This window comes from Euleptes europaea, chromosome 1, assembly GCF_029931775.1.
Source record: "Euleptes europaea isolate rEulEur1 chromosome 1, rEulEur1.hap1, whole genome shotgun sequence".
Lineage (NCBI taxonomy): Eukaryota > Metazoa > Chordata > Lepidosauria > Squamata > Sphaerodactylidae > Euleptes > Euleptes europaea.
In genome coordinates, this window is record NC_079312.1 from 35125603 (window position 1) to 35151231 (window position 25629).

The 25629-nt window shown below is 42.4% G+C and overlaps 1 protein-coding gene across 18 annotated transcripts in view; it reads right to left on the reverse strand.

Moving 5' to 3' along the window:
- Positions 1-25629, reverse strand: part of CADPS (calcium dependent secretion activator) — a 460327-nt gene that overhangs the window by 48061 nt on the left and 386637 nt on the right. For all 18 annotated transcript variants that reach the window (XM_056867190.1, XM_056867189.1, XM_056867199.1 and 15 more), the window contains 4 exons: positions 24240-24314; positions 18811-18894; positions 8822-8854; positions 2793-2900 (listed from right to left, as the gene is read on the reverse strand). In XM_056867190.1, coding sequence (XP_056723168.1) covers positions 2793-2900; positions 8822-8854; positions 18811-18894; positions 24240-24314 — 300 coding nt within the window. The remainder of the gene's footprint in view (positions 1-2792; positions 2901-8821; positions 8855-18810; positions 18895-24239; positions 24315-25629) is intronic.

Genomic DNA, 25629 nt, shown 5'->3' on the forward strand with positions numbered 1-25629 from the left:
ACGGCTTCAGGAACAAAGGAAAAACAAGCACTTTGAAGAAAGTACAGCTATATTATTAATAAAAATAGCCACTCTATTTTCAGTGAACAGGACTAAATAATAGACATGGAGGAGAAGGAACTAAATTACAAAATGCATCGATGACAAAACTCCTCAGATAAAATAAGGCAGCAGGCAATCTGAGGCTAGACTTTCCACTGGACAGGGCCCTGAGGAAGGCATGACTCTTGAACATTTAATAATTGTGAAGAATATAAAATGTGTCATGCAGGTGACAGAAAAGCTATACCTAATAATATTTCCTTTTCTATAGACCTGTTAAAAGTATGTCTTTTAAATACACACACACACACATACACACATTCTTTATATACTTGCTCCAGACAACATTTCTGAGGTAAAGTGTTATTTTCTACTTTAGTAAGTGAAAATAATCTCCTTTTCTGAGTTTCATGAGAGGGACATGGGCTTAAGGATGCTTGAATCATAGAATCATAGAGCTGGAAGGGACCTCCAGGGTCTTCTAGTCCTAAGGATGCTTTAATGTGCCATGTCAAACTTTATGCAGGTATGGATATGCAAAAACCACTGCTGTACAAAGTGAAACTCTTAAGAGTTAAAAACAACAACGCATGGCTACATGAGATCAGTCTGCCATGAGTCCAGGTAGTATAGGAGGCACAGCTTCATTTGTAAACATGCCAACTATGTAAGGAATTGGTAGTTTGGCACAGATTTTTATAGAACAAATGTATCCCAAGGATATCATGAATATCTGAGATTTCTGGATTTGGATGTAAATAGCATAAATATACTTTTGCTGAAAACCGTTCTAGATATGTGACAAGTTTGAGAATATTGTCAATATATCTGCATTAAAAAAAGAGTTTGCAAACCGTTGTGTGACGCTGGAAACTGTACCGACCATGCTCCCCCCCCGCCAATTCCATATTTCAGATCATTACAACATGCATGTCCCCCAGTGAAGAACATGATACAGTTTTTCTTCAGGTCTTAATTTGCATCTGTGTCCCCACAACAGCACCTGGCCTATATCTCCAATGGTGCTTCCACTGCTTAGAAATGTACTTTACATGGGAAACATGACGCAAGTTTAAGCCAAAGGATCCTTGCTGTGTATTTACTCCTCTGCCCAGACAACAACTGAATATTTCAAAAGCTAACTTTAGAAGTCGCGCATCATGCCCTAAACCAACGGGAGAACGAATGAAAATATCCCAGTCGACTATGCCTCTTTGTAAAGTTCAAGGCGAGCTGCTGGGAAACCCACAAAACGGGAAACTGCTCAAAGGCAAAAGTCGCCACTGAAAAGAACAGTCCCTGGAAACGCATTGCTAATAAAAGAAATTCAGCGTAGATGGGCAAGGTGCTAGCAGATTTGTAACAGAGAGGAAGTAACTGCCTCTTTGTCAATGCCAAGTGGATAGGTGATTTGTCTTTGGCATTTTGATGCTTGAAATTCTCTTAAGGAGGAAAAGAGTCGCTGGAGTGCTTTATGCATGAATGAGGCATTCTCAGTGGATATGGGTCATGATAGTAGATGTACACAGGAAGATTATTTGACTCCAATTCATGCCACTTGATATAATGTGATAAAACATTTGACATGAGAGATAAGTTCCATTTTAATCTCGTAGAATATCAGGAAGGGGGGAGGAGAGGAGAGAATTAAACAATAGGAAAGGATGCGGTGGGAAAGGTAAATGGGAAGAAAAAATGAATATCAAAGGGGGAAAAGGGATTTTAATGATGTTTGCAGAGGAAAAAAAAAAGCTTTCCCGTCCAATATAAAGGAGCATGCAAGCGAAATACGTGAACAAAGCACCAGAAATCTGAAGGCATTCAAAAGTGAATGCCAGAACATAATTTAAGAAACAACAACAGTGACCCCCAAGAGCACTGAGGGGGTGAAAGAAAAGAAAAGGAAGCTGTTCTGCAGCCGCACAAAACACAAACAAGGATCTGTCCTAACCAGTGATTGAAACACGAATGCCAAGTGTCTGCTGCAAGCACAAATGTTAAGACAGCACAACAGCTCTGAAGAGAGAAAAATGGGTTGCACAACAAAAGCAACAGCAAGGCAGAGAGATCCGCTGACATCCACTCCATCCTATTCCAAATAAAATCTCACTTGACGCTTAGACCCTATCAAGCACCATAGCAGGTGGTGTCTTCTTTCAGGATTTACCTATCCCTTAAAGTTGCAGTACAGACAAAATTAATCTTATGTTTTCAGATTCTCAAACTGATGATAGCTATCACCCATAATTTTTTTGTAATTTATAGTACTATTATTGTATCGTACAACACAAAAATCAGATTTACGGGAAAAATTAATCATAGTGATTTTCTTCAATGCAATAATTAAAAGCCTGAAATTCCTTTTAATCATTCAGCAACAAAGATTCACCCCAAGTCAAATTATATATGTTCCCTATCCCTTCTCTTAACCCTCCCCCACCTTTTAAAAAACAGGATTTAAGGATCAGAACAATGACTAAGGCATTCCTGTTAGAGTGATCTCTCAAAACTATGCTGTCATCCCAAAAACTAAAGAGAGAGGGATTGGGACAAAGTGGGTTTGAGTACAGCATCAGAGCAGACAGAGAGCAATCAGAAGAAAAGGTAACATACACCTATATTTCTTAAATAAAAAAAATCTGTAACTAATAGTTTATTTCAAAATGTGACTTATCCTCCTGTCTCATTTTGTCACATTTTGCAGTTTCTCCCCCTTGGGGTCTCCAAGGCGGAGGGAGGCATTTACTTACATCAAATAACCTTTCTATATACATCTCCTCATTGACCTTATCACGTAGGATGTCCTGAGAATGGCGAACGAAGGTCACGTAGGCGTCAGCAACATCCATCCCTGGTTTCTGTTCAGAGAAAAGGGGGGGGGGAGAAAGGAGGAGGAAAACAGCATGAGAATGGCATTTTCCCAAGACGGTCTATTCATTCAGTTGCAAGGATTCCCCCCACCTATTCTCCCTCACGCTGTTACTGAGGATCCCTTTCTAGTCGATTCCCACCATGTAGTTAGGTGTCAGCGATGGGCACAACTGCTTGCTGCTAAAAACATTTTTGCTGTCTGTGGTGCACACAGCAAAAGATTACCCCTCTGTAAACTCTTTCCCTTTTCGCCTTGACGGAAGCTGCTTGGACGGATAAAGCTTTTCCCTGACACCCTCTTGCCAGGAAGTCCTCTCTTGTGATGTTTGGTGCTATTGACCTAATTAGCAAAACAACAAATCGGGCTGGGCTCCCCCCCCCCCAGTGTCATCTACTATATGCACATCTTCTTTAATCTAAAGTTAGAAAGCAAACACTCAGCATTTGTCTGCTGTTCCCTTTCTTTTGAGGCACTGATCATAAACAGCAGCAAAATCACACTTTCTTAAAGCATTTCCCCGAGGGTTACCTTTTTCTGTTTCCATCTTTTAAAAAAATGTTATGCGGTTAATATCAGCAATAAAATGAATATTGTTGCGGATAAGGGCACCACCAAACCATAGTTAAGCACTTTGACAGCAGGTAATTTATTTCAATGGGCACGCTAAGCACCTACCTAATGTTCCCACATTAAAACCAGTAAGACTTTGAATTGCTTAAAGTTGACTGGCACACTGTCTAAATCCATAGCTGTTAAAATCTCTCTCCTCCTCATTGATTCTGCCTATGTGCCTGTGTTTCCTTAAATCTGAACTTATAAAGCCTTCCAGATCTGCAGATGAACACGATGCAGTTTGCATTTCCCTTATAAGAAGCAAGATAATTTGGGAGACAATAACCACTAAATAAGTTCACACTCCTTGATATGTTGGAATCGAACTTATCTCAAAGGAAACCCATTAAAATGCTGAAAAAAAGAGTCATTATGAAAGCTGCCACACAAATCTTAAATGTCTGTGGCACATTGGAAGTTTATTCATAATGGGTGTCATTACTTTTATTACTGTGATTTACTGCAGATCACAAAGTATCATTTCTGTACGAGATGTGATTGTCAGCCACTGCAAATTGAAGTTAGTTAACACTTCTGTGTAATTTCCAGGGTGAAAATGAGGACAGTTTGAGAAGCAGTAGGAAGGTAGTTTATACATATATATATAAAGAAATACAATTATCAAGCAAAGGACCAATGGCTGGCCCTAGAGATGCCAGTAACATTTTTAACACCTACTGAAACAATGACAAGGTATTAATTTAAAAAACAATGAGGACAACATAAATGTGGCTGTTATACTTTTCAAGCAATTTCCAGCAAGTAGATTGTGCCAGCTTTATGATACAATGAAAAATGATGCAATTGCCCAATGCTAAACAATCATAGTTCGGGAATTAGATAAGGAGCCCGTTATATGGTTGATGTTATGGGAGCTAAGCTTTTACTTAGAGTGAAAACCTCAAAGCTTTTTGGTTCGCATTCAAAGCATTTTGCTAGTCACAGGGATAGGATGGGGGGAGAAAATGGAATAAACACACCAACCTTGTTGTTGTTCCCCTGTGGATCAGGAGGGAGCCACATTCTTTGGGCCCTTGGGTTCTTATCACACATTTCAAATCAGAGGAAAGGAAGTGGCCTCTTTGTGTCCTTTCCTTTGTTAATTTCTTCCAATTCCCCATATGTATGGGAGTTGGAGAAGGTATCCTTTTTGCCTGCTCTGACCATTCCTGCTTCATGCCAGGTTCCTCCAAAATTACAAAGAAAAGGGAGGGAAGTAGGATACCTGATCCAGCTGAATAAGACCTCCTGGGCTGAATATCTGATGCAGGTAACTTTTTGCAGGTAACTTAAGGGCTTGGCTAAAGGGCAATGGCCCTTGGCTCTTCACCCATGGCTTTCAGCCTGTGGTCCTGTGCAAGCCATGCTTGGGGCAACCAGCAGCAGCCCAGGATGTCCTAGTGGTTCATTACCTATTTTAAGCTGGGATAGAAGGCTTGTTGGGTTGAGTCTTTTTGTTTAAATTTGTATTTATGTATTTTTTAGTTCGTACGCTTCTTAGTAATGACTACAGGAGAATTACACAACTTTAAGATTGACAATGAGGAAATTGAAATTGTTCAAGACTTTCTATTCCTTGGCTCCACCATCAACCAAAAGGGAGACTGCAGCCAAGAAATTAGAAGGAGATTGAGACTGGGAAAGGCAGCCATGAAGGAGCTCGAAAATATTTTGAAGTGTAAGGATGTGTCACTGGCCACTAAGACTAGATTAATTCATGCCATCGTATTCCCTATTACTATGTATGGGGGTGAAAGCTGCACAGTGAAAAAAGCTGATAGGAAGAAAATAGATTCCTTTGAAATGTGGTGTTGGAGGAGAGTGTTATGGATACCCTGGACTGCAAAAAACAAAAAACAAAAACAAATCAGTGGGTTCTAGATCAAATCAAGCCTGAACGGATCCTAGAAGCTAAAATGACTAAACTGAGACGATCATATTTTGGTCACGTCATGAGATGACAAGAGTCACTGGAAAAGACAGTCATGCTAGGAAAAGTTGAGGGCAGCTGGAAAAGAGGAAGACCCAACCAGAGATGGATTGACTCAATAAAGGAAGCCACAGCCTTCAATTTGCAAGATCTGATCAAGGCTGTCAAAGATTTTGGAGGACTTTCATTCATAGTGTCGCCATGAGTCGGAAGCGACTTGACGGCACTTAACACACACACACATGCTTCTTAGAGTCCCCAGTGTGGAAGAAAAGCAGGCTAAAAATTATTTAAATAAGTTCAAATAAGTTTAGAGTTCTTAATTGCCAGATTTTGTTTCCCAAATGAAACTGGTTCATTAGGAATCCTCCAATGTTTTTATTTTTCTTTATCAAGTTTGTATATGTACATTTCTAATGTAGGGGTAGGGAAGTAGAAATGAATTGAAAGCTCTGAAAGCCGCAGCAAAATGTGCATGCTCCAATTCCAGAATTAATTTTAGAAATTGTTCTAGTTAAAGTGGAATTCACGGGTAATGGAATGGAAGGCACAACAAACCTTCAGAACTATCAAGGTACAGAATGGGGGAAAATCCCATTGGGGGAAATTATTCTTGGTCACTAATCTTCAGCTACTATTTTTTTTTGAGAGCCTTTGCATGAGTTTTTCTGCTCTGGATGACGGTCCCTTCCTTTCCCATTTGACATCGCCTTTAGTTTTATAGAAGGCTGAACTGATTTCATAAGGCCCATTATAAGCTATTGTCTTATACCATCAGATACCACCCAAGAATCATACAAAAACAAATTGCATTGCCTGCTCAGCTCCCTGGACCCATCCCAGAATTTTCTCCTCCTGCTCCTACCCTTTTGGCCCACCCTTCTTGACCTGGAATTTGTTTCCCTTTGTTGGCACAGATCAGCCCATTTCTCCCAACAAAACCCACTGAGGAAATGCAACGTAAGAGTCCATACTTGTATAAAACAATATGGAAATGAAAAGTCAGACTCTACTGTTACATCAGACACATTTACGCCAGTTCTTATGGTGCGGTATAAAGGGCAAAGGGATTGTTGAACCCATATTTATTGACAACTTCATCTTCAAAGTATGCATTTGACTAAGTGCATCTTTTTACTACAACATTACGTTGTCACAATTTATTATGCTGTGATGGTTGAGAAACTGAGACTTCTTCGGAGACTCTCAAATTCTTAGGTCAGTTGGTAGCAAGAACCTAAGTCGGGCATTTTTCTAGTCCTCCCCACCATTCTATACAATATTTAAGTATAATTGCATTGCAGTTGTGGAGTATTCCTTGGCACAGAAGGTAACTTCTACAAGGTGATTTTTCTTCTGTTTAAAAGATGCAGATGAGAGAACATTGTATTAGAACCAGTGATAACGTGGGTCCAAATCTCTGCTTCACCGTAAAGTTCACTGGATTTCCTTGGACCTGTTACTATTATTCAGCCTTAAAGGATTGTTGTGAGGATAAAACAGGTTAACTCCATGTATGTCTCTCTAAACCTTTGGAGAAGGGGTAGGATACAACTGGGATAGATGCTGCACGGTAAAATTAGTAGCTGTGTTCAAGAATTCACCATGCAAACCACAGGGTAAAACTAATTCTAAACTTTACCTGTGAATCACATAATATATATATATTGATGCAAACACAGTGGCTTCTAGAATTGCCCCCTCTGAGCTGGGAAATTGCTAGCAATTTGGGGGTAGAACTTGGGAATGACAGGGTTTGGGAAAGGGAGGGACTTCAATAGGGTATAATGCCGTAGAATCCACTTTCCAAAGTTCCCATTGTCTTCCAGACAACTGATCTCTGTGGTCTGATCAGTTGTAATTCCGGGAGAACTCCAGGGCTCATCTGGAGGTTGGCAACCCCAGGGGCTTCAATCCTGTGGTTTGTTGCCACTTATTCACGTCAGTAGCTTTTGTTTATTTGTTTCTAACCTTCATAAATGTGGAACCACATGCAGAATTTGGATGAAACAAGTGGCAGCAAGTCATCCCTCTCTGTAAATTCTCTGAACAAAATGTCTGTCTGCAAACGCCTCTTGCTTTATCAGGCATAATCCCTGACTCCAACCAACATTCATATATTGCACTTAAACTTAATTTAAATGTTAATTTCCGGTGAGCAGAGTGCTTTGCCTGAGATCTTTAAGGGCTCTCTTCATTATAATCCAAGCTCTAAATGGAGGCCTACAGCACCATTTGCCCTTTTAAAATTAACGAATGTGGTTATTTTGCAGTAATATCTTCAAGGTTGTTTTGGGTGTATATCTCACTAATTAACTGCCTTTTAAAATAAAGACATTTCATAAAGCTTAAATTATGGCTAAAGGAAAATATCAATATGAAAAAAGACATTAGCAAGTGCGAAGTTGGTTGCAACAAGAAATGGGCTGTATCAGTTAAACTCTCTGACAGTTAAAAGCTCAAGCTGCAATCTCATACAGAATTATGTGCTTTAGCCCATTAACTCTGTGTTGGCTTGTGGCCTAACTAAAAATAGGGTCATTCTGCATTTTGGTGGAGGGTCCCAAGAAGGGACCCCCAGGTGGTGGCAGGAGATCTCCTGCTTTTACAACTGATCTCCAGACAACAGAGATCAGTTCCACTTTCACACATAATTTTTCACATTTTGCACAGCTAGTTAGTTTACAGGCCACCTTTCAACGGAAAGTCCCCAGATATAACTACCTTGCTCTCTTAACCCTGCTGTTCTATGGTAAGGTCTCATAGGTTGTTACTGCCCCAACCCCCCCCCCCTCTTTAACTATCTATTAAGTTAAGGTGGCAGACTTGGACCAAGCCGCATGAAGGAGGGTTCTTGGTAACATATGTCAATATGCTCGAAAAGACAATTTTCTCATTTCTTTGCACTGTGCTCATCCTGGCCCCATCTCCTTCCATGCATCAGAAAGGAGCAATTGTATTTTGTAGGTACCATCACAAAAGCTATGGGTGCATCACATTAATGAGGCATATGCAAAAAAGTAAATAAGTGCATACTGCAAGTCTGCTTGACATTTGTGCCATATCTCTGATTTTATGACATTTTTACATAGCTGTGGTGATAAACATCATGTGATGCACTTGAGAGAGAGATTCAGGAAAGCAGGCATCTAAAGAGCAGATAATAACTAGAACAACATTCAAGATGAATCAGCTCTCATAAATCATTGTACAAAAAGTCTCAGGTTCACCATGGGCTAAGAATTTTTTTTAAGTGAAAAGACTTTTTTTAAATAAAAAAGACATTTCAGTCCTTATTACACAACGAGTCACAGTCAATTGAGCCCTTAAATATTAAAATAATGTCATGTTTAAATAATGCTTACGGGCACATCCACGTATTTGGAAGCTGCTTTCACCTGAAATCGAAACAAAACAGGCTTCAGATTAAAATTTATGGCTTCAAATAGGTAAACGATGCACAAAATTCATACCTGTAGTAATCTTAGAGATCTCCTGCTATTACAACTGATCTCCAGCTGATAGAGATCGGTTCACCTGGAGAAATTGGTCGCTTTGGCCACTGGACTCTATGGCATTGAAGTCCCTCCCCTCCCCAAATCCCATCCTCCTCAGCCTCCACCTCAAAAACCTCCTGCCAGTGGCGAAGAGGGACCTGGCAGCCCTAGCGACCTGTGACTAGGGTTCCCAAATCTAAACATAATGTCAGTGCACTTCCTGGCACTAACTGAGGAACATATACAGAAGGCATGGATATGTGAAACTAGAATGCAGAATAGTATCAGCTGCTCGGCAACTGTGGCTGGTTCGAAGCCTCCTTCCAACTTAAGGGGTCACTGAAGTTGGAAGAAGATTTCAGACTTTGCTGGCTGGATACCCCCCCCCCCATTATGTGGAAATCAGCAGTGAAACCCATATATGCTATTCATACCTGCAGCTTCAAAAACAGCTGCAATTATCACGAAAACAGCAGGAGGAGTGCAAATGTGTAGCAGTTCACTGCCAGTCCTCAAACTATCTCTCCCCCCAGGGGCTTTCATGTCTACATGAAACACAGAGCAACTGTGGCTTTCCTTTGTGATCTGGAAGGGAGTCTGGCGATATTCTGTCTAGCCTCAGCTCAGGACTCCATGATGTTGTTGCAAGACAGGAAAAGCAAAACGTTTATGAAAACCAAGGCAAATTGCAGATGCTGCAGTATCTTTCAGAACCAAAAGCCCTCACATATTTTCTACTGCTCTTCTTGATAAAGAGACAGGGATATGTAGATCCAGAAACTCATGGAATTCCTCGCTTTATTGCCAGCTGCAGGAATAAACCAGTTTTCTTACTGAGCCGTTTCCAGATGGACAGAGAGACCCTTTTACAAAGGTACCATAATGTGTCCCATCTGCAAGGCTGAGAGTTTGCAACAATTAAGCATTTCATTAGATTACATCAACAATCACGATCCCTGTTTGGGTTCTCAAAGCTTACCTGCTTCTAAATATTTCTGATGCTACTGATCAAACAGCCTAAACATCACACGCACACGCACAATTACTGAAGAACTGAAAGAATGATTATATGAGTGAGACAGAATGTGTGAGTGGGTGGATGTTCTTCGATAACGTATGTGTGCGAACAATTAAGCAAAGAAAGGAGGTACATCGGGCCATGCTGGCGACGAGGGTTCAAATCAAACCCAGCATCGCTATCACCAAGCTGCAGTGAAAAAACAACAATGAATGGGGAAATTATAACTGTTGTACATTTGTAAATTACCCTGCCAGGATATGTTAGAATAAAAATGTGTTCATTATAATTAGTATGGTTAAGAAACAATTATTTTGATTCCTCTTTACCCAGTTTCTCCCTGAAATCCAACAATCAGTTGCTTCCTCTTTTCAGGAATCTGGAGACTGTTTCTAGTAGTGGTTTCTAGTGTAGTGGTTAAGAGCGGTGGTTTGGAGCAGTGGACTCTGATCTTGGAGAACTGAGTTTGATTCCCCACTCCCTACTCCTACACACAAAGCCAAATGGGTGACCTTCGGGAAGTTACAGTTCTATTAAGAGCTCTCTCAGCCCCACCTACCTCATAGGGTGTCTGTTGTGGGGAGGGGAAGGGAAGGTGATTGTAAGCCGGTTTGAGTCTCCCTTAAGTGGTAGAGAAAGTCAGCATATAACAACCAACAACAACAACAACAACAACAACAACTCCTTCTTCTTCTTCTCCCCCCCCATTTTGATCAAAGAGAAATTCAAAAAGAGGAGGGTCAGGAGGGAAGGCTCAACAAGGTTTCAGATTTTTACTCTGTACATGCTCAGAGGCAGGGAGCAGTGACTTCTCTTCAAAGAGAAATTAAAGAGAAAAAAAGAGCATAAGAGGAATCAATGGATATCTAAATAAGTGAATTTCATAAAAAAAAAATTCCCCTGCCTATAACAACTCTATTTATAGGCCAGAACATATATTGCATTCCAAAGATATACAATGCCCGAGGGATGTGCAAAAAAACAGAAAAATCGGAAAGCCTGTAGAGTATTTTGGATGGCAATGATTTAACAAATAATTTCTGCATGTGCTGGGATTGCACGAGTGGTGGCAGGACAGTTCCAGGGATTCCTGGATGAAGTGAATTGCTTGGCTTCTTTCCAATGTGTTTTCTGGCTTGGTTATGTGACTGAAACAGCACTGATTGCGTTGGTAGAGGTGGGCGGGAGAGTCAACCCAGTTGGTCCTCCTGGATCTCTCTGTGGCTTTTGATATCATCGAATGTGGTATCCTTCTGGACTGTTTTTTGGGGTCAGGACTGGGAGGCCCCATTCAGTGGAAAGTTTTATTACTACTTGGAAGGAAGATTTCAGACAGCGGTGCTGGAGATTGCTGGTCGGTACCTTGGCGCTTGGCCTGTGGGGTCCCAGAAGGTTCCATTTTGTCCTACGTGAAATAGCTGAGGGGAGGGTCCTCTGGAGATCTGGACTGAGTTATCAACAAAATGCGGGTGATACTCAGCTCCACCTCATGATTCCAGCAGATCCCAGGGAGGCCATGGAAACCATGAACTGGTGCCTGGAGGCAGTTTTGGAATGGACTAGGGCTACTAGCTGAAATTTAATCTTGACAAAACAGAGATGCTACTGGTGAGCAGAAGGATAGGTCCAGGATCTGATGTGACTCCTGTTCTGTATGGAGTTGCAGTCCCCAAAGGAGCAGGTTTTTAGCTGGAGGATGCTGTTAGACCCAGGCCTCTGGTTGGATAAGGAGGTGGCAGCTGTGCTAGAAGTCTCTTATTAATTAATTTATTTGATTTTGGCCTGGTCCTTTCCCGACCGAAGTCAGGATCAGGGCGGCTAACAACCAATAAAATAGTATACAGTTACAATAAATACACCATGCAATATATAGGTTTGACATTTAAAATTCTTACCAACGTTAATATGCTGAAAAGGCTCTGGACCGGGCCGATGACAGCTGGTTACGTTTTGGGCCACGGACCACCAGTAAGTTGTTACCAGCTGAGCACAATACTCTTTGGGGGAGTATATTGGGAGAGGCGGTCCCACAGATGCAGTGGTCTCAGGCTGTTTAGGGCTTTAAAGGTCAACACCAAAGCCTTGAACCTGATTCGGTACTCAACTGGGAGACAGTGCAGCAGGCGGAGCACTGGGTGCATATGCGCTTTCCATTGGGTCCCCATAAGGACCCGTTCTACTGCATTCTGGACCAATTTAAGGGCTCTTTCACACATGCTGAATATTGCACTTTCATTCCACTTTCAATGCACTTTAACGATGGTTTGCATGTGGATTTTGCCATTCCACACAGTAAAATCCAGCTGTAAAGTGCATTAAAGGTGGATTGAAAGTACATTATTTGGCATGTGTGAAAGTGCCCCTAAGTTTCCAAAGCAACTTCAAGGGTAGCCTTGCATAAAGCAAGTTACAGTAGTCCAGTCTGAAGGAGACCGTTGCATGTATCACTGTGGTTAGAACAGGGTGGGAAAGTAGGGCATCAGTTGCTTTGCCTGGTGAATGTGGAAAAACGTCATCCTGGCTGTGTTTGTGACCTGGGCGTCCAAAGAAATGGAGGCATAAACACATGAAGCTGCCTTCTACTGGATCAGATCCTTGGTCCATCAAAGTCAGTATTGTCTACTCAGATCGGTAGCGGCTCTCCAGGGCCTCAGGCATCCAGCATCACACTCCAGGCTTCTGGCAGTGGAGGCAGGTGTCAATTGCACACTGTCAATGGTCAGTGTGCAATTGACATCAAGAGCCATCTGCAGCCTTCCCTGAGCAAAAAAGTCATTTCCACTATGGTACTTGACCTGGCAACAAGATTAGATTAGACTACTAGATTAGACTACTACAATGTGCTGTATGTGAGGCTGCCTTGAAGAGTAATTGGAAACTACAATAGTTATAGAATGCTACAGCCAGAATGCTGACTAGAGTGGTTTGTAGGGACCACATCACTCCAGTCTTGTACTGGCTTCCAATTAGCATCCCAGCCCAATTCAAGGTGCCTTTAAAGCTCTATATGGCTTTGGACCAACATATCCTAAGGACTGCCTACTCCCATATGAACCTACCCGATCTCTATAGTCATCTTCAGGGTCCCTTCTTTGGGTGCCCTTGCCATCTGAGGCTAGATGGGTGGCAACCCAAGAGAGGGTCTTCTTGGTCATGGCACCAAAATCATGAAATTCCCTCTGCAGGCAGATCTGTTCTTCCCCCTCTATCACTGTTCCAACAGCAGGTGAAGACTTATCTGTTTTCGTGTTTCTGCCCTTCTTTTAAAATCTTGCATATTTCTTATCTTCTGTATTAGCGAAATCTTACAGATAATTCTTACAGTTAAGAATTAGCTGCCCTTCTGTCCTGACTTAATCTTGCCTCCCATCTTTTTTGTGTGTTTCTGTTCTTTCTCTTAATTTCTCGCAGGACCATCTACTGTTGGCTCGTTTTATTTCCTTCTCTCATCCCAGCATTTATGTCTTCTGCCACGCTAGGCCCAGTGCTAGGGATCATCTCCACTTCAGAGTGCATCAGGCGGTCTCTCTCTTTTCCTTTAACCCATCTTTTAATAGATTTCTTCATTAAAGCATTTCATAGATCTCTGTAACCTCAGCTTTTTATGTGAAAGAGAGATCCGTTGAAAGTTATTACTGTAAGGCAGAAACATTATCCTTGTTGAGACCTTCAGAAGGATAGAACAAGAGCTCTGGTGGGTGAGACCAAGGCTGCATCTCATCTAGCATTATGCTTCCGATGGTGGCTGACCACACAGCAGAGCACAGAATTCAAAGCCTTCTTGGTGTTGTGGTTAAGAGTGGTCGACTCTAATCTGGAGAAGTGGGTTTGATTCCCCGCTCCTCCACATGCAGCCTGCTGGGTGTAAGTCGCTTTGAGACTCCTTAAAGGTAGAGAAAAACGGGGTATAAAAACTAACTCTTCTTATTTTTTAAAAAAACAAATAAACACCGCCCACCCAGAAATCCAAAAACCTTGAGGTTATTTTTTTTTAAAAACAACATAATTGCTTGTTTTTCTTTAGTGTAAAATTTGGCTACAAGTAATTTCCATACTACCGTGTGTTGAATGATTTTATTTTTCTACGCTGTCACTTTTTAAGGATTATGTGGCTTTTCCTAAGAAATTTCTCATTTTATGACAAAATTTGTGCAGAAGAAAAATAATTTCTGGGAATTTCTCCCAGGAGTAAAATATACTGCAGAGTTTTAATTAATATTGCAATAATTCTCCCCACCCTGTTCAAAAGGAAGAGGCTTTCCAGATTAAATGGCTCCTCAGCAGCTGTCATCAGTTTGGATGAAATTCATTTCATAGGCCTAGATAGTTATCTAATGACTGGACTGCCAGCTCCAAGAAACACTACTGACGGCAGAAAACATCTTACTTCTTTCATCTAACCAAATGCAGAATGACGGTCCATTTAGAGAAACCTAAAGAAGTTCTTTATAATGATGTGGTTAGTGAGAATGCTATTCGAACAACTGATGCATTAATTTTAAACTGAATTTCACAGCAAGAATTGAAAATGAGGGTACCCTGCTAGGTGATAAAACGACTTGTCATAAGACCCCTGGTGACATATCATTTTCTAAAAGATCGGACAATGTTTCATAAAAGAAGTTAGTAGAAGGCTGGTCGTTTTGAGACTTAAAAAACAAACAAACTTTGTTTCAGAAATAACTTGTTCATATAGCAGGAGTAGTAGTAAACAGATTAAAATAAGAATTAGTTTCATGCTACTGAAAATCAAAGAAAACATTGCTCTAGATTATCTGAAGAAGTGAGCTGTGGCTCATGAAAGCTCATACCCTGCCAGAAATGTTGTTAGTCTTTAAGGTGCTACTGGACTCTTGCTCTTTTCTACTGCTGCAGACAGACTAACATGGCCACCCATCGTGATCTAGCTCTAGATTATTACAGTGCAATTCTAAACACAGTTACACCCTTTTCGCCCTTTAGGATTGTACTGTCAATGCTTCCCCACAGAGACTGTTTTTTAAGATTAGGATCTGGGAAACCCAGATTTGAGTCCCCACTCTGCTGTGGAAACTTGCTGGGTGACCTTGGGCCAGCCACATACTCTCAGCCTCGACCCTGCCAAGTATTTGGATGGGAGACCTCCACGGTATACTAGTGTATAAATTCCCTATATAAACATACAAACATATAAATACATTGCAATGACCAAGTAACTACTACAGAGATGCAAAGCTGCTTGGCACTGGGCTACGCCCAAGGCAAACTTCAACAGGGAACACTGAAGCAACCTGATCAGGTGCTTGCCTCAGTGTAATAAAGGGAGTTTGTACAAGGTAAGGTCACTTGAAGTAGCCCCATGGCGCAGAGTGGTAAGCTGCAGTACTGCAGTCCAAGCTCTGCTCACGACCTGAGTTCGATCCCAATGGAAGTTGGTTTCAGGTAGCTGGCTCAAGACTGACTCAGCCTTCCATCCTTCCGAGGTCGGTGAAATGAGTACCCAGCTTGCTGGGGGTAAAGGGAAGATGACTGGGGAAGGCACTGGCAAACCACCCCGTAAACAAAGTCTGCCTAATAAACATCGGGATGTGACGTCACCCCATGGGTCAGGAATGACCCGGTGCTTGCACAGGGGACCTTTACCTTTACCTTAAGGTCACTTGGCAAGTATGTTCCTGTTGAAGTTCTCACCATGCCTACCACTTGTTGAATTACACCTGAAAAGACTACTCCCCTAATCATTTGAGAAAAACCCAGCAAAGCCACTGTTTAAAAAGCCTCCAGAAACAACAACAACAACAGGCATATTAAACTTTGAATCTGATGGGAGATAAAATGGTTGTTGGGGCATATTAATTTTTTATTAGTATAAATATACCTGAGTAAACAAGAAAAGTTAGAATTGGCTGCTTTCAGTATGGTAGTCACAATTCCACAAACCTTTGTGAGTCTGCAGACCATTCTTCAGCATGGTATTGTGCAATTTCAAATTCTGGCTGAAACAAGACATTTTGCAGACCCAGAGCCAAGGGAGGCAGCAGGGGGAGGGAGCATGCCATTGCACACACTGGTTGAGGAGAATAGGCCACAGCTTTTATTGGACACAAACCACAGGAGCATTCGACACAGCATGGGGACGGATCCAGAATTGAGTGACCCACCTGCCACCCCGTTCCCCCCAGCCTGCCTGCTGGGGGGGAGGGGGAGAACCCACAGGATCCCACATGGGTACAAGCCACTGTGTGGCTCCCTTGCCACCTGGTAGTGAAAGCCAGCTGACAGTCCCCAAGCTGGCCACAAATGGAAAGCCAGGATTTCGAGGTCTTGTTTGTATCTCAAGAGCAAGGAGTAGCATTGAGAGACAAGGTATCTAAGCAGACCTTTCCATTCAGTAGCCACACATCAGATTACTATCAACTAAACTTGCTGTTCAACACTCCAGTTTTTCATAATGAAGTAATCACCTGGTAAACAATTTCCTGTAGTCTAGTATAATCTCTCAATCCTTAGCTCCTACCTTTCAGATCCAACCACCTAAAGGCATGACCAGACAGACGTGTTCAGAGTTCCCAGGTTGGTACTGTATCACGTATCTGCTCAACATGTTTCCATATTTAATGTAGTAATGATTCAGGCTGCAAACCTGGATTGGACTGAGGACCAGCACAGGTCTGCATGGTAGGGCTGCGGCAATCAGAAGAGCTGAACGGGAACTTCTGTCCCCCCAAATGACAGCCAGCTGGATGTGCTCCAAATTCCATTTGTGGAGAGGCAAGGAGCCAGACCGTAATCCATGCCACTCACTGCAAACAATATTATGCGTTGCCAGAGAGGCAGCATCCACCAAGGAACAGCTTGGCTCCCCAGCAAACGAAGAGCTACACATCGCACTGTCTCCTAGGGCTGATGCTGGCACTTCCGCTGCCGCAAAAGCTGCTACCTCCGCACATCCTCTGATGCTGGCACCTAAAGGGACTGCTTCTAAGGAGGGGAGGGGGAAACACACTGTCCCACCTCATGCCCTGCTCTCTGCATTATACACATCGGAAGATGTTACAGACCATGTAAGCTCTTTGCTCATTTCACCATCAACCTTCTTTCGTGCTTCCCCTTCAAGACACCATCTTTTACAGTGTCTAAAAGGCTCTTTAATGCTGTTGCAGAAACGAGCAAAGATTATTAGATTTGGTTCTTGTAGGTTATCCGGGCTGTGTAACCATGGTCTTGGAATTTTCTTTCCCACAGCCCGGATAACCTACAAGAACCAATGAACTCTGCCCGTGAAAGCCTTCGACAATATTATTAGATTTATTGCACTCTGTTTTATTTTGAACTTTAATCTGGAGTTTATAATTATACGAACATTTTATGTTGTGTCTCGAGCACTGTTCTGGGTGTTCAGATTGCAAAATTTGGCCCCTGTTTCAGTTTCATACTTCTCTGGTTACAGTTGTTTATTAAACAAAAGTTTTTATTATGTTTGAAATATTTTCCTTATATTTTAAAGGCTAATTTGGAGATTGGCATGAGAAGTGTGACTATATTTATGCACACCACTGGATGTCAAGATTTAGGGAGCTAGATTTTAATGGTCTCCTGAAGTTACCTACATTTAGTGTAGTGAAATATGCAATCCTGAAGGCCCCCCCAGAATGCTCTTAGGAGCCAATGTGACCCCTAAGCCAGCGTCCATGCCACTTGTGCCATGCAAAATGGCATGGATGCCGGTGTAGGTCTACTTACGCTGGGCCCCTGGCCTTATATAAATGTAGAACTATATAGGCGAAAGACTATAACACCGTGGCAGTCCATAGGGCAAATCTCCCCATTGATTCTTCTGGTCCCATCACCAGGCCTGATGGGGGAATCCAGTTTGAAATCCAAATGCCCTGCTCTGTACCTGACAGCAGTGTGCCCAGTTGAATGAGTGTCTGTGTAGCACAGTTTCTGCCCTGGCTTCTCTCTTTTAGTTTGCTTTCATTCAGCCTGTTGCTGGCCGAAAGGGCTCTGCCCACTTTGATGTGAGATCTAGTACGGTCTGATTCCACCTTTGCAGGATGAGCATAGGACTAACTAGTGATGTAGGTGATGTGCTGCTGTTGGTGTCTTAGAACATAAGAAAGGCCATGCTGGATCAGACCAAGGCCCATCAAGTCCAGCAGTCTGTTCACACAATGGCCAACCAGGTGCCTCTAGAAAGCCCACAAACAAGAGGACTGCAGCAGCATCCTCCTGCCTGTGTTCCAAAGCACCTAATATAATAGGCATGCTTCTCTGATCCTGGAGAGAATAGTTATGCATCATGACTAGTATCCATTTTGACTAGTAGCCATGAATACCCCTCTTCTTAGAATACCCCTCATCTTAGGATGAGGCTGCCCCTCTTGATTCTGGATTCCAGTGTCTACTGGCCTTTGACTTGCACTGCAAATCCTTCTTTCCTGACTTCCTGCAGGCCTCCCTGAGCTTAGACTACGTGTACAGCCTGAACCCTTCATTCCTGGGCTATGGATTTACTGCATGTGCCGGTGATGAACAGGAATGCCTTCTACATTGTCTTCAATTCTGAATACCATATTCATAATTTCATTGACAAAAGGTAGGTTAAAAAAATAAACAGAAAATATCAAAGTTGAGGATTTTCTGGAAACCGGTGATCACTGAAAATATATAGTGCCTGTGCCTCCCTTATTATTTTACAGTTAAGAATAAGCATCCTTCAGTCAATTAGATCCTTTTGTTTTAGCTATCAGCATTTAGATAAATATAGAGTAGGAATGGTTTTCCTTTGCAAGCAGAATATTAAAACTCAGACACAAAAATCAGGGAAACTGCGGGGAGAGGGGAGAAGTCAACTTACAGTAAAAGACAGGAAAGAAGAAAACAATGTTCCTTCATCATATCTGGATAGTTTGGCCAAGACTCCTTCCAGAATGGTGACAAACTGAAAAAGAGATATTTCAATCACAAAAAAAATCCAAGACCCCACTAAAAATAAAAGCCCCTCTCCCGCCAATTGTGTTCTTGATTGCTATTGTACAAATTAGAAGTGTATCAGCAACCTTGTAGCAAAAGCATCGCTGGTATGAACCTGAAACTCCATGGATTTTGGTATAGATATTAGCTAGCAAGAAATCTTTGGCAAATCTAAAGTGTGTGTGTTTGGAGACCTTTGGGTTACTCTAGAGTAAGGGTGTGAGACTTATAGCTGATAATTTGCTCTAAAATATTAGTTCTGTGTCATGGAATAAATTCTTAAAGCAAATACAGATAGGTATAAATTAATCATTAACTACTAGTAGCAGTTATTTTATATGATTTCTATCTGGAAACAGTTGTTTTGAAAGAACAAACATTTTTACACCCTTTTTACAACTAGCCCCCCCCCCCCAATTCCGTCTTGAAGTCGTCTGACAGTTTTGGCCTCAAAATGATACCCCAAAACCATGTTTTGTCAGGCAAAAGTTAAAAAACAAACCAAACCCTGAACTTACTTTTGGTAACAAAAATACCAACCATCCTACATATGCTGGAAGCAAGTTAAACGTGTGCTGTCTGTGCATTACAAGAGGTATGCAGCTCCCAACCATAAGGTGCAAGAAGTAAATTGTTCCTGGAGATGAGTACCAGCTGGTAGAAAATCATAGAATCACAGAGTTGGAAGGAACCATCACGGTCATCTAGTCTACCCCTCCCCCCCCACACACACAGTGCAGGAAATTCACAACTTCTTCCCCCCAGAGGTAGGTAGGTTCATTGATGCAATTCAGAATGGCACCACTGAACCTTCTATCCTACAGGTCCTTATATTTATTGTGTGATCCTTACTGTTGGTTGTGTGATCCTTACAGTATTCTGTTGGTTGATTTATTTCAATTTTTCAAAAACCCCTTTGCTAATATGGAATAAAACGTACTCCCAAATTAACATTTTTGGCAGAATGCATAGAGATCAACAACTTTGTCCTTTGAGGACACTTGCGCATCAGTAAACAATGGCTTGGCTCCTAAGGTGACGTTCTGTCGGCACAGGAGAACGGCTTTTCTGCCTGTGGAGGAGGGGAGGGAGATTTTTGCTAATTCCTCCCTCCTGCTGCAGACTCCTGATTTGCTCGCAACACTACTCCTTTGGGTCCACTGACCCGTAGGAGCCCAATGCAGGGAGGGCACAGAGAGCTGAAGTGAAATGAGGGGGGACCTTCCTCTAGTATAGGGGTTCCCAACCTTTCTGAGCCTGTGGGCACAGGATGCTGTGCACAGCCACGAAACAGCTATTGCAGGAGGCAAAGCCGGCCACAAAATATCAGGGAGTGAGGTTCCCCATAACTCTCGTAGTAAATCTTCAAGATCTCAGGCAGAAGCTCTGCTAACAGGATGCCTTTGAAAATGAAAAGATTATTTAAAAGCATTTTCTTGCTTACACACAGCTTCCCTTCAGCCACACAATGAAGATCCTTGTGCTGGGGTGGCAGATGCAAAACATTGTGTGAGTTTTTAAAAAAAAATCTGCACAGCCAATGAGAAGTTCTGCTGGGCAAAAGCACCACCTGGTCCCACCTACTTTCTAAAAAAAACAACACTTGGCAGGCATGTAGAAAGGGGTCAGTGGGCACCATGATGCTCACAGGCACCACTAGGGTCGCCAACCTCCATGTACTAGCTGGAGATCTCCCGCTATTACAACTCATCTCCAGCCGATAGAGATCAGTTCACCTGGAGAAAATGGCCGCTTTGGCAATTGGACTCTATGGCATTGAAGTCCCTCCCCAAACCCCGCCCTCCTCAGGCTCCACCCCAAAAATCTCCAAGTATTTTCCAACCCAGAGCTGGCAGCTCTAGGCACCACACTGGGGACCCCTGCTCTAGTACAACTCCACTGGTGCTGCTTAGGACCCAAGCCAGAGCCCCCAAAGTACTGTCACGTACCACTTAGCAGTTTTCATTCTGTAAAAAGATTAACACTTAAGACATTTTAAAAAATCTACTGATTTTAACATTGGGGTGCTTTATTGTCCCAGCCCATTTTAAAGTATTGGGATTTTAAAAAGCCCTGTTCATTTTTGCATAAGTAAACTGATCCAGGGAACCACTGAAGTGAAGTGTTATAGTTGTCTGTCGGCTGGCACAAATCATGCGCTTCATTGGAAAACAGCTACCTCACCACAGACAGATAATGTGCTTGAGGTAGAAAATAGCCCCATAAATACCGAAAACATTACTAACTACTTAAGACAGATATTTGAAACCTCCCCTGGATTCTGTGAAACGGACTGACTTGTGGCACCCGATACATAAGCTAGTTTGGGTGAAATTTTATTACCCTAAGATACATTGGAATTTGGCTTGGGGTAGTGAAGACACTATGCACAGTTTGTGTATGTGAACACATGAACACATGAAGCTGCCTTATACTGAATCAGACCCTTGGTCCATTAAATCAGTATTGACTACTCAGACTGGCAGCGACCCTCCAGGGTCTCAGGTAAAGGTCACGTTCTTCTTACTTCTGTAAGAGGTGAGATGCAGTCAGTGAGTGTTACGAGGATCACAGACCAAATTCTGGGTTGCAAAATGGAGAACTGGCTGAAACAGCACTTTAGATAAATGGATGCCGTAAACCATATGGCACATACCAGTGTGATCGCTTCTAAATTTGCAGGGGTATTTATATCCACTTTCCTCCTACTACCTCTGATTGATAACATACAACTATTGGCAAGCTGCCTTGAGGCAAGAGGAAAGGCGGAGGGTAAATATTTTAATAAATAACAAATAAAAGGCTGCAATGTTGTGTGAAAAAATTCACGTTCGTTTTCTGAAGATCTGAGGATTATTCTCTTCTGCATGAAAATCACGAGCAGCACTGATTTGACTACAACTTTTAATGTATGGACAAATACCCAGTGACTGATGTATATCGAATACATTAAGTTAAATAAGAACACATTTTGTGTAATGAGAGGTATTACTTACATAGTACTCACATATTTATAATTACGGTTGCCAGCCTCCAGGTGGTGGCTGGAGATCTCTTGGGATTACAACTGATCTCCAGGCAACAGAGGTCAGTTCCCCTGGAGAAAATGGCTGCTTTGGAGGGTGGCCTCTATGGCATTATACCCCATGGAAGTCCCTCCCCTCCCCAAACCCCACCCTTAGGCTCCACCCCCAAAATCTCCATGTATTTTCCAACCCAGAGATTGCAACCCTAATTTATAATCCATTAACAGTGCACAGTAAGGGCCATCTAACTTGCTTCCATGTACAGGGCAGGACACAGGTGGAACGTGCTCGACTTCTGGGAGCTTAGCATTTCATGCAGCCAAAACAGTTGTATTTGGAACAGCCATGTTGTTCCACTACAAGGGGCATTATGAGTTAGTGATGGTCAATTTTGCGAGCACATTTTATTGTGATTGATTTGGCAAGCAACTGAGGCTGGATGGGAGTTGTGGCTCGCTCTCCAACCTCTGTCTCCAAGTTGTGGTGGCTTTAGTAAATATATCAGAGTATGTTTGGAGGTGGTTATAAAGAATGCCCTATAGTTGCTTAGCAACTGCATCATGTTCACACTACTTTTTCCTGGCCCAGATGAATCACTAGCAGATAAAAGAAAACTAGTTAGGAAGAGATCTGAACACACTGGAAAAGTGTGTTCAATGAGATCTGAACACACTGGAAAAGTGTGTTCAATGAGATCTGAGCATACTGGAAAAGTGGGCGGATGTGAACAAGATGCAATTCAACAAGGATAAGTGCCGAGTTCTACATGTGAGTAAAAAAAATGAGGGACATGCATACTGGATGGGGGATACACTTCTGGGTAGCAGTGTGTGTGAACAAGATCTTGGGGTACGGGTGGACCGTAAGTTAAATATGAGCAGCCAGTGTGATGCAGGGACAAAAAAACCTAATGTGATCTTGGGGTGCATCAACAGAGGCATAATATCCAAATCGCAAGATGTCATAGTTCCACTGTACACAGCATTGATCAGTCCACACCTGGAATATTGTATTCAGTTCTGGAGGCCTCTCTTCAAAAAGGATGTGGACAGAATCAAGAGGGTGCAGAGGGGATGGACGAGAATGATCAGGGGCCTGGAGACCAAGCCCTGTGAGGAAAGGCTGAGGGAGTTGGGAATGTTCAGTCTGGAGAAGACGAGGTTGAGGGGGGACATGATTGCTAGCTTTAATTAACTGAAGGGCTTAGAGGAGGGCAGGGAGCTGTTCCTGTTAACAGCAGAAGATAGGACTTGCAATAATGCGTTTATTTTGCGGCTGGAAAGGTACCAGCTGGATATTAGGGATTTTTTATTTTACTGTAAGAGTTGTTTGACAGCGGAAACAGCTATCTAGGAAGATGGTGAGCTCCCCCTCACAGGCAGTCTTTAAGCAGAGGCTGGACAAGCACTTATCAGGGATTCTCTAGGTTGATCCTGCATTGAGCAGGGGGTTGGACTAGATGGCCTGTATGGTCCCTCCGAACTCTATGATTCTATGATTCTAAGAGAAGCAGCATTTGTTTTATGATAATAAAAATAATGTACAATTCTATTAAACAATAAAATACACTCCAAATCAATTATGTCAAAACATGCAAACAAGCAGAAAATTAAAAACAACAACACCTAATTGGCCAAGGCCTGATAAATCTAAGTACTCCTCACCTTTTTCTGAAGGCCAGAAGGAAGTCAGTAGTTTGAGTCTCAAGGAGAGAGCATTCCACACGTGGGGCCTCATAGCTCCTTTATAGATACCAATTTTACCTCAGTTACAGAAGGCAGCCAAGTGGGATGCCACATGATGACTTAAGTGCTCAAGGGGTTTGTATGTCCATTAGGAAATACGTTGGATGATTGAGGAAGGGAGAGAAGAAGTGTGGCTTGGCCAAGATGAAGGGAATTGGTGCAGCTGTGTAACAAAGAATCTTCAAAGTGGTGACAATGGACTCAGAGACTATAAAGCTGACAGCTTGTTGTCCTGGGGCTGTTTTGGGAATCTGGCATTAGGGGACCGCAGCTAACAGGCCCTGACCAGGTTCCAAACAATAAGAGTTCTGTGGTCTAAATGTGACCCACGAGCTCTAGGTTGAAACCTTTGTTTTACTCGATCTCCCATATATTGTAACCATGAGGCATTCAAGCTGTCAAGAGTGAGTGATGTATGATCTCTCCTGTGAGAAACAACAAATGATCTGAACTTCTTAATGTGTCATATTTTAATGGAAAAGCTCTTTAAAAAAAAGGAGTGATATTAACAGTGAACCGTTTCACCTGAAGCGGGATGTTACCTTTGCTACTAGAAGCGTTATCATTTCTTTGACGGTTTCTTCAATTAGTTCATCTATTTTTGAATGATACTGGTGCTAAAGGGGGGGGAAGACAGAGGCAAAATATTATTAGCATAAATCAATGGTAATTAGCACATCAGTCTTTTTTGGGGGGTATCAATTATGACATTAAATGATTAACACATGCTCTAGTGTAGTGGACAGTAATGAATTCACATTTACATGAGGCTTTTGACTGAGGAGACTCCCACAGGATTTTGTGAATCAATCATGGTCAGATCCTAGCTTCGGTTCCACGCATGCAGCTGAGTGAATGTTAACGCGAGACAAATGCATGCAGCAGAGGACAAAACCCAGAATCTTTCGGCTGTAACGTAAATCTGGATAATAGGGGCTAGTGTTGAGAGAGCACATGAAGTCTGCTCTTTAGTTCCGATCGACACAACGCGTTGCCATTAAGACATTCACATTCTTTAAGGATCACTGAGATGTGGCCCCCACTATGGAGCAGCATGGCAGCCATCTCTCAGCCCACAGCAAAGCTGCCAATGATTGGCAGGGACACACCAAGGAGCTGATTCATAACAAGTGAAGTCATTGGGTATAAAAGGCCCCATGCTTCCAGAAACCCAAGTGGAAAACAAACCAAACAATAAAATAAAAATAGCAACAGACCTAAATATCCAAAGAGCTTCCGCATATGCTTATTTAGCACTTGAGCAAACTGGGGCCTTTATGACCAATTGTAAAAAAATGACTCGAGACATGGTTGTTCTGACTCATGCAAAAAAATGTCAAGTACAGCACTGAGGCCCCCTTGATTAGTACCATGCTGAGGCAGTGGGTCGGTGCTTTGCATAGGATGGAGGGACATCACTAGAACATTCAGCATCACTTCCTACATGGCACCAGTTTTCCCTGAAGGTCTCCCACTCAGTTACTGACCAGATCAAACCTTGCTGAGCTACTGAGCTCTGATTGATACATAGGGTTGCCAGCCTCCAGGTACTAGCTGCAGATCTCCATCTATTACAACTGATCTCCAGCCAACAGAGATCAGTTCACCTGGCGAAAATGGCCGCTTTGGCAACTGGACTCTATGGCATCCCTCCCCTCCCCAAACCCCACCCTCCTCAGGCTCTGCCCCCAAAACCTCCCGCTGATGGCGAAGAGGGACCTGGCAACCCTATAGATACACCAAGGGCGGGGCGGGGCGTGCTTTCAGGCCAGACATGAACAATTTCTGCTAACTTTAACAAAACATGTTTCCTTTTGACAGGGTTTCCATGACTAAGCCAAGTCTACCGTGTATCCCTTTGTTTTTGCCAAAAAGAAAAGAACAAATATTTAAAATATGATGGCTGTTTTTCCACATTCTCCCTCCCCCTGC